This window comes from Ambystoma mexicanum, chromosome 5p (assembly GCF_040938575.1).
Source record: "Ambystoma mexicanum isolate Mex_15411 chromosome 5p, UKY_AmexF1_1, whole genome shotgun sequence".
Taxonomy (NCBI): Eukaryota; Metazoa; Chordata; class Amphibia; order Caudata; family Ambystomatidae; genus Ambystoma; species Ambystoma mexicanum.
This window is the reverse complement of record NC_090930.1, coordinates 273709336-273722362: the sequence shown is the minus strand read 5'-3', so window position 1 is coordinate 273722362 and position 13027 is coordinate 273709336. Positions and strand designations below refer to the sequence as shown.

Here is a 13027-nt window from a genome sequence, read left to right as displayed (position 1 = left end):
TCTTGAGGTCTAACAGAGCTGTTTCCGTGCCGTGGAGTGGGCGGAAACCAGATTGCCGTGAGCCAAGCAGGTGGTTGGCCTCCAGGTAATCCTGGATTTGTATGTAGGCAGCTCGGTCTAGGATTTTTAATAGGAAAGGCACTGTGGTGATAGGTCTGTAGTTGGTGGGGATGGTGGGATCAAGAGTTTGTTTTTCAATAGTGGGAGGACCCATGATTCTTTAAGGTTGATGGGTACCGTGTTGGATTTAAAGGAAGAGTTTATAAGCTTGGAAATGAAGGGAGCTAGATCCCTAGCTGCTTCCTTTATTAGTTGTGCAGGACAGAGATCGCTGCGATTGGGGTATTTGAGGGTGCAGGGGTGGAAGAGTGGCCTTTTTTTTAGCAATTTTACATTGTAGCAAGGACATTTTATTAGCAAGGGCGTTTTGTATATTTGTGCACCAAGCTTTGTTTTTAGGGGCGTTGTCTATAGGTTGAATGGGGGATTCCATCTCACGGAGGATGGTGAAGAGCTCTTTAGTATTGGAATTAGCTTTTGCAATCCTGTCATTAAAGGTGTTCGTCTTGGTTTTGATCATTTCTTTTTTGTACAGTTTGGCAAATTCGGTTAGGTTATTTTTGTTGTATTCAGTGGGAGAGTGGCGCCAGATAGATTGGAGCCAGGCATTTAAATGGGCTTCCTGTTTAGCTTTACGTAGTTTGGCTGGAGCAACTGCGTCTAGTGCTTTGGTCATAGCATTGTTGAAAGTATTTACCAAGGTGTCTGGGTTGTTACTTTCCAAACCAGATATGGCTGGGTGGAGGAGGGGGATAATGTGTTCAACAGGCATGTCCTTCTTGCTTCTGGTCAGGAGAGGGGGAGCCATGTTGTTGATTTTGGGGCTGAGGAGATCCAGAGTGGCGGAGAAGGTTATTAAGTAGTGGTCCGTCCATGTTTGTGGAGCAATATCAGTGATATTGATGTTGCAGTTCAGTTCCGATCAGTGGTCGAAGTGTACGAAACGAAGTAGTGGAACTATGTTCCCTGCTAGCCTGCCCCTGCTCCCCACAAACCCCATTGCCACAAACCCCCCCACACACAATACACCCCCCAAACACTTGCACCTGCTGTTTAAGGGAACGTTCAGTGCAGTGCACTGAAAGGGAAGGTTTCAACTTCTTGCTACACTTTTATTTTAAAATAAAACCATTCCAGAACGGTTTCTTTTTCAAATAAAAGTATAGGAGCTGTACAAGGTAATTAAAACAAGTATAGGAGCACCGCTCCCGACCGCTCCCGCTCACTTCGACCACTGGTTCCGATACCCAATCGAGGGTCCTTCCTTTGATGTGGGTAGGAGAGAGGACTTTTTGGACAAGGCCGTGGTCCTTGAGCAGGGCTGCAACTGACTCTGCGTGTTTATTGTCAGTTTCATTGAAGCCAATGTTAAAGTCTCCCAGTAGTAAGGTTTGGGAATGGTCTTTAGTGTTGATGGCTATAAAACTAGTTAAGTCATCGTCAAAGGTGCCTAGGGGCTCTGGGGGTCTGTATATTAAAAGGATTGAGAGCGTGCGATTGTTAGAGAGGGGCATTTTGGCTGCAAGTACTTCACAGGATGGGTAGGAGACTGATGTGGCCTGTCTGATGGGAAGGGTAGATTTGCAGATGATGGCTATTCCGCCGCCTCTGGCATTAGGCCTGTCTGCTCTGAGAATTTGGTAGTTATCGGGCACTGCTAGCATCAGTGTTGGACCTGCCGCCTCGTGAAGCCACGTCTCAGTTATGGCTAATAGATCCAGGTTGTCCTTATTTAGGATGTCCGCAATTTCTGTGGCATGGGCCACCATTGCTCTTGCATTGATGAGGGATCCTAGTAATGTTATAGAACTATTAGGTTTGCTAGTTTGAGAGATTTTGAGTGATCGGGTGTCCAGAGTTGCGCAATCTATGGTGGGGGTTTGATCATTGGTGTAGTTGGATTGTTTGGATGGGTGGTACAGATTTTTAGGTTGGGTAGTAGTGTGTCTGTTGGCATTATTCTGGTGGTTTCCTACCGGTTCATAGATGCTAGGTAGTCTGGACCTAAGTCTCCGGTTTCTGTCCTTAGAAGGGCTAGTTTTGGGAGTGACGGCCATAGTGCTAACTATAGCCGTGAATAGTATTAGTGTCAAGGTGACTTTCGTGGGGAGCATTTCTTGGCTATTCCAGAGATGTACTGTAAGCTGGCCTCTTGATATTAAGTATATGCTTCAGTGGTATACCTGAGTCATTCGTGTCAGGGAGGCACAGTGGACTAATATTTAGTAAGTTTGTCTTGTGGAGATGCAGTAGGAGTATTCAAGCAAACTGACATCTAGATTTGACTTTAGCACAGGACCTAGTACACTGGTAACTAGAGAGTAGTACTTGGTACATTTAGGTTCAATTAGGTTGTGGAGATGCATGAGGGATTTCAGGTGACATGTGCAAGCGGGTGCCGTAGACCAGAAAGGTTCACCTAAGTGCAGATTTCACAGGTGGGGCTAACAGTGGCATCTGCAAGCAGGTACAGTAGACCAGAGGGGTTCACCTAGATGCAGAATTCACAGGTAAGGCTAACAATGGCATGTGCAAGCCGGTATAGTGGACCAGAGGGGTTCACCTAGATGCAAGGTTCACAGGTAAGGCTATCAATGGCATGTGCCATTGCAGCAAGATCCCTTGCTGCCTCTTCGATGATAGGTGCAGGATAAATGTCCAACTGGCATTTGGATGGTTTAAGGCTGGTTATTGTATCCTCTACTTCCTTAATAGTGAGAGGGGAGAACTTGAATAAGTTGCACGGTGTTGGGTTAGATTTGTGGTTTACATCTAAATGAGAGTCGGATGCAAGACTTTGTTTTTCTGGTTCAATTTTGGCTTGAAGAAGCGTTATTTTATCCAGCAATATATAGTATCAGGCATAACATTTAGTCATTTGTATGTACATTGGATAGTCACTGCAGAGTTATGTGGTCTAATATATGAACTAGTTTTGCAGCATAATTCCTCTCCATAGCAGGGCTCAAACGTTGTGTGAGCTGCGAGCTATTTGGCTCCTGTTTGTAGGACTCTGGTTAGCTTGACAACCATAGCTACCACAAGCTACTTTTAGCTTCCCAGGCCATACACTGCCATACACACATGCCCAAGTGACATTAGCTCTTTATGTTTGGGAATATATATAAAGGAGTATTAAGACACATCAGGAGGCCATTGTAAGCAAAATTATAATTGTTCTTTTATAACACACTTGATACCAGAGATTGGTTTCTAAGCGCAGGATTGGGATTCCAACCTGTGTTGCGCTGCGTTGTCTTGCTTCCAAAACAAACGTGTTGCCCCTGAGCTATCCCCCCTCACCATGGTGGGTGATATATAATAGACATAAAGTTATGGTTTCCAGCTCCTGTAAAAGTTAGATTTGCGGCACTCTATGTACTAGCTACTCGTTCCTCAGAAGTAAATTCTGCCTATACGGTGATGCCCAATACTCAGAAGCTGCATTTATCTGATGCGTATCAACTATTTATTCAAATCCCTCATATGGTCATGTACCTTCATAGAGACTTAAAATATCATTATGTACAGTTGAGGGTATTATTATTAAGTTCTACACTAAATAGGCAAAAGTGCAGAATGGCAAATGCAGGAATCAAAATGATGAACCTCAAGGCATGGAATATGCCAATGGTAATCTTAATTGATGCTCTTGCAATTTGTCTGAAGAAACAACACTGCTGCTTTAGACAATATGATAAAAGAAATGGCAAATACTTTGCTGGTCAATGCATAACCAGGACCACAGAGCCATTTTGTTGTCTCTTTCTGCACCTTTGACTGCTCACCGGTTGAAAGCTTGCATAACTTGCACAGCATCTTCCTGTAAAGTGCACCTAACAGTGAGAGTGCCTAGAGTATTAGCATTGGTGTAGCAATGCTAACAGAGCATGCCGAATTTAATGTGCAGTTGGCTAGCAATAGAAGTCTAAGTGAAAACAGTTAACTACACCTGAAGGATCAGTTCCTACCCTTATACAATATTTGCACATATTTGTTTCCAACAGCTGTTTGAAAATGGATGAGGAAGAGGCAATCGTCATGGAAATAAATGAAAAAGCAGGACAGATAGTTGAAACTGCAATACACAACGCAGTGGAGTATCTGGAAAACCTGCAAATGAGACAGCAAATGGCACTGGAAGAGCCACGGACTTGTCCTGAAAAAGGTATTGAGATTATAATATTCCTGTATTTAATAGAATGCAGATATAAGTGTTATTTCTGAATACTAGCATTTACCTATTTTTTGAATTTACATAGTGCCTATTATAAAGCGTTGTACAAAATTACAAAATGGGAAAACCGCTTTAAGAGAAGAACGAGAAGAAGCAAGAGTAGGAGCTGAATGAAGTAAGGCTAACATTTCGAGAGCTTAGGGGCCAGAAGATCGAGGGAACGGAAACAAGGCTGTGTGAGTAACAGTGAGAAGGAAAGGAGCAAAGGACCAATCAGGCTGAGAAAGGGAGTAAATAGAAATTATAAAAGTGATATATGAGAGCTAAGCCATGAATATATTTAAAAACAATACAAAGACAATTAAACTGAAGATGGTCAAAAATGGAAGCCACTCAATTGAACCAAGGAAAGAGGTAATAGAAGAACAAGAGGGCAACCGAAATAGAAGACACACAGCAGAATTCAAAATAAAGTTAAGTTAAAAGGTGAAACAGCACAGGCAGGAAGACCAAGGAAAAGCAAGAAACAGTAGCCAAGAAGAGAGAAGGTCAAAGTGATAACAAGAGTCTTGGTAAGAAAAGGGTGAATCTTGCAGACGTTGAAAAATTGAAAATGGCATGAAAAAGTAAGAAGAGGGGCATGAGAAGAAAAGGATAGTGAAGGGTCTGACATGACACAAAGGTTCAGAGCAGAAGAAACGCAAGTTAGAGAATCAGGAGAAAAATGCATAGAAAGAGGACAGCCTTAAGGAGAGCAAGCAGGCAAAAAATTATCTTTGTCTTGGATGGTTTAAGATGAAGAGAGTGAATGAACATGCAAGACCTGACAGAAGAGAGATAGTCCAAAATAGAAGAATTCATTTAATAAGTAAATGTAGAAAAAGAAATTTGAATTTGAAACTAATAACAATGGCAATTTAGACTATGAGAGTGGATAATAGAGGAACAATGTATAAAATGAAAATATATCAGTCCAAAAACAGAACCCTTAGGAACACCAGAGCAAAGAGGTAAGGTAGAGCAATGATCAACAGCCCAAGAAACAAGATAAGAACAGTTAAAGATCTAAGCAAACAACTAAGAAAGGAGTAAGCCAGAAATCCAAAGAGGACCAGAAAAAAGAATGACTCACCTCAAATCAGTTTGGGAAAAAAAGAAGTGATGATTGTTTGGAATGGAGGGAAGATTTAAAACAAGTCAGGAACATTTTTAGTAGAGTAAGCAGGATGGAAGCCTGATTGAAGGGGGAGAAACAGAATTAGAGTCAAGATATGAAGATAATTGAGTTTTAGCAGTACATTCAAGAAGTTAAAAGAGTAAGAGAGATATGATGGTAGTCTGTAGGAAGGGAAGCATCCAGGGAACCTTTATTTAAGAATAGATAACATTGTAGTGTGTTTAAAGAAAAGAGTAAATGTACCAGAAGAGAAGAATTGAAAATAGAAGTAACGTACGAGAGAAGAATAGAAAAGAGAAGTCACGTACGGAAAGAGCGAAGGATAGACCGTAAAGAAAAAAGCACAAGGCATGTGATCAAGAGATGGGCAGAATTACTATTGGATGTTAGAATTTAGAGGCTAAGTGACACTTCAGAGAGGTGATCAAGAAGAAAAGGCAGAGTGTAGGTTGCCCATTTCAGAAGTAAGACGCAAAGTCAGAAGTGGAAAGTGAAGAAGTAACAGCAGGGTCAGGTGCACCAGAGACTAGAAGAGCATTCTGTGATTATGACAAATATATTATGAAAAAAACCATCATGGCACATTTGTAGTACCAAAAAGTAATAATCAATTTTTAAATACACTATGAAGAGAATATGAGATGCAACACCAATATTCAAAGTATCATTGTTCATTCATTGTTTAAATAAAGTAAACGGTACAATAATTTCAATGAAAAATCTATTTGTAAAAGGGGCTTTCATGCCATTTAAGGTATCAGTGTTACTATTAATATTTTAAATGTCACTTATGAATATTATTTTTGTTTGTATTATAAGTGGTAATAAAACGAAAATGAATTGTGAAGTTAATAAAGTTATGACTATTGTTAGTATTTTTAATCATTATACATATTGTGCAATTTATCATGATTGTTTTTATCCCATTTGCACCTGGTTGTTTTTTGTGTACATCTATTTATATGGTGTTCTTTCATGGCATTACGCCGAATAAAGAATCCCTTTATATTAATATTTTATAGCTTATATAGTTTTCTACATGCTAGAATTCCTCATAATGGGTTCTTCATCGATACCCATTTATGGTTAAAGTGAATTGCTAAAATTAAGACTTCATGATGGGGGTCTCCATAAATGCCATTATTAACAAAAAGTATTCCTTATGTTCTCATTGCTACTTGAATACCATTTGCAAATTTGAAACTTTATTCTTTTCAGAACAGAGCTACGCAATAAAAAACATTAATTGGACCTCATGTGAAGAATTCACGGTGAATAATGGAATACAGCAAATTGAAGACTACATTAGTGTAAGCTAAGAAGGCAACTATTTACCAAGGTCTTCAATAAAGTATGACATTGTCAACCTACCTGGGCGTGCACATGTCAATGCATATTCTTCATTTATTCTAGAATGTAACCCTAAAAAGTACTCTAGGAAATAGGTCTATTGAAATCATAAACTTTTGGAATATTGTCCAACATTAAAAAGAATGGATAACACCTGGTAAATAAGAATGCACTGAAGATCAAGTAAAATATTGGCATATACTGCTCTAAACAGAGGCACACATAGTTGGGGGATAAGCTGCACATTTTAACAAAATTTTAGAAACATTTTTATGCATTTCATATTTTAATATGCTAGACATTACGTACAGAAGATCATCAAAGATCAGATTTTGCACTTTAAACTGAACACAGGGTTTCCAGAATCTCACCAATGTACCATGTGGTTCAAAGAAAGAATGACAGTAGAGATGGGGCTAGGGTCTGTTATCACTCTCGTGCTTTATGTTAAGCAGACCTGGGAGTTCCACGAGAGTTGGCTGCACTGCACTGACTTTTTGCATGAAGAGGAGTTGGAGTTCTGCAAGAGGTACCATTACAGGATGAACTGGAGCTTACCAACATGTCGGAAACCTATTCCTCGAGCAATAGCAAGCATCTATTTCATCATCGAGATCTCCAAGGTTAAACCATGTGTAAGTATACACCAGTATCGGAATGCTTTCTGTGTGTTCGCCTTCGTTCTTCGAGGTGGCTCTGTCAGGTTAGTTGTGGTTTGCTCGTTGAAAGGCGGCAGTAAATAGAATACAAATATGGTTCTCATTTTTTGCTTTCCCAGATTTGTTTTCTCAAAATGTTTTCCCCCCAACAGAAATAATGCAAAAGCCAGCTTTGCGTGTGTATCTAAATTGTGCAAGTCCCCCAAATCACAGATTCGTAGAGTTCATATTTGAGGAGTGGCTACAGGATAGTTTCTACTTAGTTTAAATTTGAGTTCATTAAGGTGTTTTCATGCATATGATTGGATGGGAATTTGTACAGATGTTATAAGTGCAAATGGGATAGAAATTAGTCTGATAACTAAGGATGTTGATGTTTACTTTCACATGTTTAACTTTGTCCTACATTTACTTTGTCTCTTTCACATCATCATACCATTACTTCGCCTGCGTATACCTAACATTACTTCTTTATAGTTTTACTTTATAATATAGCAACCCCTTCCAACACACTCTGTCTCAAATCCCTTTCCCATCCATTTCCACATTCCACTCCCATCAACAGTTGAAAATGTATTTTAGACCATTTTCTTCTGACTTTTAAAACTTTATTCGATATTCACAACCGTCTTAGAAACTGTAATGAATCTTAGAATCTCATAGAAATGAGATTTGTCTTTTTTTTATTGCAAACTTCTCACATTAGCTCAACAATCCACCCTCATTATAAAAACTATACTACTGGTACCAACATAATTTTAGAAGTGATAAAAAAGAATGTTTGGTAGTAAAATGCAATGCTTTAAACTAAGTAAACTTGCGCGCAATTGTTCTACAGCATACTAATTTTGTTACACTGAATAAACAATTGCTTTTCAATTCTAATCCTTAGTATAAGCATGTTCAAAACAATTTATGGTGATGCTTAGCACTAAATAAAAATAGTAAAACATTTTACAGAAAAAATTATCCCGAAAACACAATTCAAAATAAAGTCCTGAAGAACCATGTGAAAGTGTCAACGAAGTAAGTGGCAAATGAAGTGAAGTTGTTACGGTAAAACTAGAAAGAAATAAAACTGAAGAAGTTAGGTGGGGATATCATGAATACATAATGTATCTGACCGGCAACAGTGGAAAAAAGAAGAAAACATGGCTTGAGTGTAGTAGCTCTGTGAATGATTTGGGGTAAATAGTAAACACCAGAACAATCCAGCCCTACAGGTAAGGGGCGTATCAGCCACTTCTACCCCCTAAAAATAGCCAATTATTCCCACAAAAGAAACATAAGAAGCAAAAATACTCCTAACACAAAATACTAAAGAGACACATAAGGTGCCCCTCCCCTCCTTTCACACACACATCTCGATTGATATGCATGGGCCACTACATGTAGTGCCACAGGACGAAACAACTATCATTACTGCCTGATCTCGAGCACTGAGAACAGCCATTGTGTTTCTGGAGCAAAAGCAAAACACATGCAATGTAAAGTTGTATTAGAAGAAATGAAGTGAATAGAGGGATGGTAGTCATTTTGTTTCTGAAGCGGATCAGTAAACGTGGCGGTAAACATTTGTGCTGCCACTTTTACCAATCTGCCTCTAGTTCCTGCATTTGTCAGGCAGAGTTTAGGGGTTGGGTCGGACATACCATATTTGCCTCCATTTTCTCTCTGCCTTACTGCCAGCATGGAATTTCATGCTGGCGGTAATGCTGTGGATTCCATTGGAATCCATCTGAAATCTCCACCTGGTAAAAGCAGGCAGATTTCATAGGAATCCATTACAAATGCCTCCTGCAATCCTAATTGCGGGAGGCATTTGCACTTTTCCAACAACGTAGCTGAAACCTGAAAAAGCTGAAAAAGGTCAAGCAATTGTACATATGTGTTTTACGCTTCATGTTTCCATCTATGCAATTTAAGTATGAAATGGACATTACCCATAGACTTAATCATTCCACCTTTGAGTAAAACTATCTGTAAAACACTTTTTCGCCATTGCAGATAAAGTAGGTGAGTTAGCCTTTATTACGACTTTGTAAAAATATACTATACATTTTAGAAAATTCAGAGATGGCGTAAAACGAATTACCAAGCCATAGATGTAAAAAAGAACCAGAGCTTCATGTTTACTTGAAAAAGGATATTACGGGGAAAGGGTTGTTTGTTTTAAATGTTTATAGATAAGTGCATAAGAAGAAGGAAGGGAATATTGAATATAATACACACAAATTCAAAATGTAATGATTTAAACATTGTTTTAAAAAAGAAGAAACATAAAATCAGGTTATACGATAATAATATCACATTTTGTATAAGGCTTCAAACCAAATTCCTACCACCATAATAATTGGTGCTTTCATTGCCCAGTTTGATGTTATTAAGTTAACCGCAGAAAATAAGCAATGTAATGAAAGCATGTCTACTTAAGCCAACTGTAGAAGGATGAAGGGGGTTAGCCGTCCCCACTAGAGGTTGAACCTGTGTCTGTAGGTCCTTCACAGATCTTTAAGAAAGGTACTGAACACACTACTACATGTCTTAATCTGAGGTGGTGGGAAACACAATACTACAAGGCTTCAAGAGCATATTTTAATTCAAGGAGTTATGAAGTCATTGCTACCATTAATTTAGAAATTGTTTCTTCACCACAGCATGCATTTGCACACACGACAGGCCATTTTAACCCAACTTATATGATCGCTTGACAGATTCCAAACCTGTTTTTATTGCTCTGCTGCTGTCTGATTGGCGTTAACCCAAAGCATCTAGCAATGATGTTGTGTGTTGACCTTCAAGTGTGGGAGATGGCCTTTATGTGACAGCATGACAAAGGTTTACTGATCTGGGACTAAGCACGCTATGCTCAACTTCTGAGAACAGTGTGCCTACTTTTGGTAGGACTCCAAACTGATGACAAAGTCTTGGTTGTAGTGCCAATGAACCTTCTTCGATTGTGGTAATGGAGTAGTCATAAAAACTACTGTCATGAGATTTTTAAAATCTATATATTGTGCCCGAGCAATAAGGTGTACACAACTTCAATATGATGTTTCTGTACTAAGATGCAAAATAATGTAAGCAAATTTGTATTGACCGTGACCAACATGTGTTTCACTGATAAAGCGCACATCTTCAAATCAAATTGTGCACCACGATTTGCATATGTTATTTTAGTCCAAATCAAACACACTTCTATTGACATTCCTAAAATAGTTCCTTTCTTGAAGGTATTACAGGCAAAAGGTTTTTCCTTATATTTAGAACGGTGCATTCTATATAATCAACACATAATAAACCGACAATGCATTGTATAAATATAATAAGTACATAATAAACACAGAAAGATTTAAATATAAATGAAAAAGGAAAAGGAAACACTTGTTAGTACAGCTTGTGTTGGTCACTTATGCAATAATGATTGCTGGATTTTAACAGTGGGCTGATTATTTATAATAGAGCAGACAAGAGTATACATCCTTAAACTCACCCAAAGTAATTATTTGAATGAAGTCATATCTGTCTCATTATTCATTAGTGATTCCACATAGACTAGATATTTTGCATAATTCGGTTGATTTGAAGGACCTCCTGTGACTGTGTGTGCTGTAAGAAAATAATAATACTAAGATCCAAAGATTATGAGTGATCTTAAATTCAACTGGGGCTGATAAACTAGCAGAATTTGTCTTACTAATTAATTATCTTGGTTATTCTGTGGATGCTGTTATGAGCATGCAATCGCTGGATCCCTCTTGTTCAGGAAGGAAAGTGAGGCTACTGGCCTTTTTCCCCTATTGTGTCCCTTTACACCTAGTGTGCCCTTTCCTGTGGTCAGAAGACCCACAGTCTCCACAGTTAAGTCGACATCTAGCAGGGGCATCTTGACTACCTGCATGTGAGTAGGTACCACACAATCACTTGTAGTTACTCTGTGGGAGACACAGAGTCAGCTGCAGCATCCTTGGGTCAGGTTCATTAGAGTCTCCAAGGGGATGATTTAGCTCTTGGGAACTAACATTCAGAATGCCTTTAAAAGAGTCCACCTTGTAACCTCTCACCCTTCATTCCATGTTGTTAAGAGACACAGTCACCCAAGCTGATCAAGCAACACTTCTTTCTTTTTGTACTCTCTAAACCTCTCAATTAACCTTCGCTTCAAACATTCATAATACTCTTCTTCAGACTAATTCAGCTCCAGTGGTGCTTGTGAAGCACTTTGAAGCCATTTACTCCTATGTCCCGTCCCCGTTTCTCCATACTTATGGGACATTCCTCCGTCCTGTGGGATGGGACCGGAGCACTTTGTAAAAAGCATCACATTTTTCACAAATGTGTCCTTCCTCTCTTTTTACGCGGGGTACCGCACGCGGCTGTAACTCCGCCCTTCTTAGCTCCGCCCAGCACATCGCCCATCAGTCCGTTTCTCCGCTCGCTCAGTACTGGACGCACTTGCATCTTCAGAAGATTTTTTCCTTCCAGTTCCTCCTCTTTTGCTCTGGCTTAGCGGCCGTGTGGTAGTCCGTCTATGCCGTTTCAGCTAGACTTTCCAAATTGTTCTTCTTGTCAGCGACGCTTCGCTAGGGTGGATCCCCCTCCTCTTTGCTTAGAGTGTTTAGGTCCGGACCACCAGTGGGACTTGTGCTTTTATTGCGACTCCCTTTCGGTCCGGGCGCTTCAATGTCATTTGGAGCGGTGGGAGAAGGTGTTTCAACGTACTCCCCCGACGCATTTTCAAACTTTCATTGACGAGAAAAAGAAACGCCCGGTGAGTTCTTTACTTTTTAGGGCACCCCGGCCGGGGGACTCCTTCCCGGGGTGTTCCCGGTCCGGGAGGAGCGTCAAAAGCTCTATTACTGGGGCAAGCCCTGAGGTGTCTTCCAGGCCTAAGAATTGTACCGGGAGATTTCTCCGAGGGCTTCCGTATGGGGCCTATTGACACCAGATTACATTCCGAGGCCCCTCCTGTGGGGGCTGTTTGTGGGCCCAGTTCTACTGAGGCACCTGGTACCAGAGCTTGCTTCGAGGTCTCCTTGGTTGGAGCTTCCCGTAAAATCACTAGGGTACGCCCTGAGACCTCGGTTGAGGTTGTTGACACCGAACAGAAGTTCGAGGCCCCTCGTGAAGAGGCTTTTACCGGACTCGGGTCTGAGGCCCGTCATTTAGAGGCTGAGAGGCCTGTTAAGGTCTTGTGGGTGAAGTGTGTTCCTCATCGTTCCCACTCTTGCGGAGACCCCAGATCTGTTGAGGGGTCACAGAGTGAGGTTTTGGACCGTAATCCCTCCGTTACCGGCAGCGCCGAGGTCCTTCATTTGAAGGCTAGTTTGGCTGTTACTATGTCACAGAAACATTCTAGGCCTCACAGTACCGGTTCGGCCGTGGTTCCTTGTGTTAAGGCTAAAATGAAGACCCCTGACCCACCTGTGGGAATCCCTGCTTCACTTCCACACATGTCGCAGTTCTCCAGAGGTGCCGACAAAATGTTGACCGTTCCCGCCAAGACCACGGTGGCCATTTTGGATACATCCCTTACAACTACACCATCGGCCCTAGGTGTAGGGGGTGGTTTTTCAGGTGAACATCGGTTTCCTTGTGCACATC

General features: G+C 40.5%; 1 protein-coding gene across 3 annotated transcripts in view; it reads left to right on the top strand.

Annotated features, from left to right (window-relative positions):
- Window positions 1–13027, top strand: part of AKAP14 (A-kinase anchoring protein 14) — a 345387-nt gene that overhangs the window by 210697 nt on the left and 121663 nt on the right. For all 3 annotated transcript variants that reach the window (XM_069612691.1, XM_069612689.1, XM_069612690.1), the window contains 3 exons: window positions 4068–4228; window positions 6633–6724; window positions 7220–7399. In XM_069612691.1, coding sequence (XP_069468792.1) covers window positions 4078–4228; window positions 6633–6724; window positions 7220–7399 — 423 coding nt within the window. In that variant the 5' untranslated portion in view covers window positions 4068–4077. The remainder of the gene's footprint in view (window positions 1–4067; window positions 4229–6632; window positions 6725–7219; window positions 7400–13027) is intronic.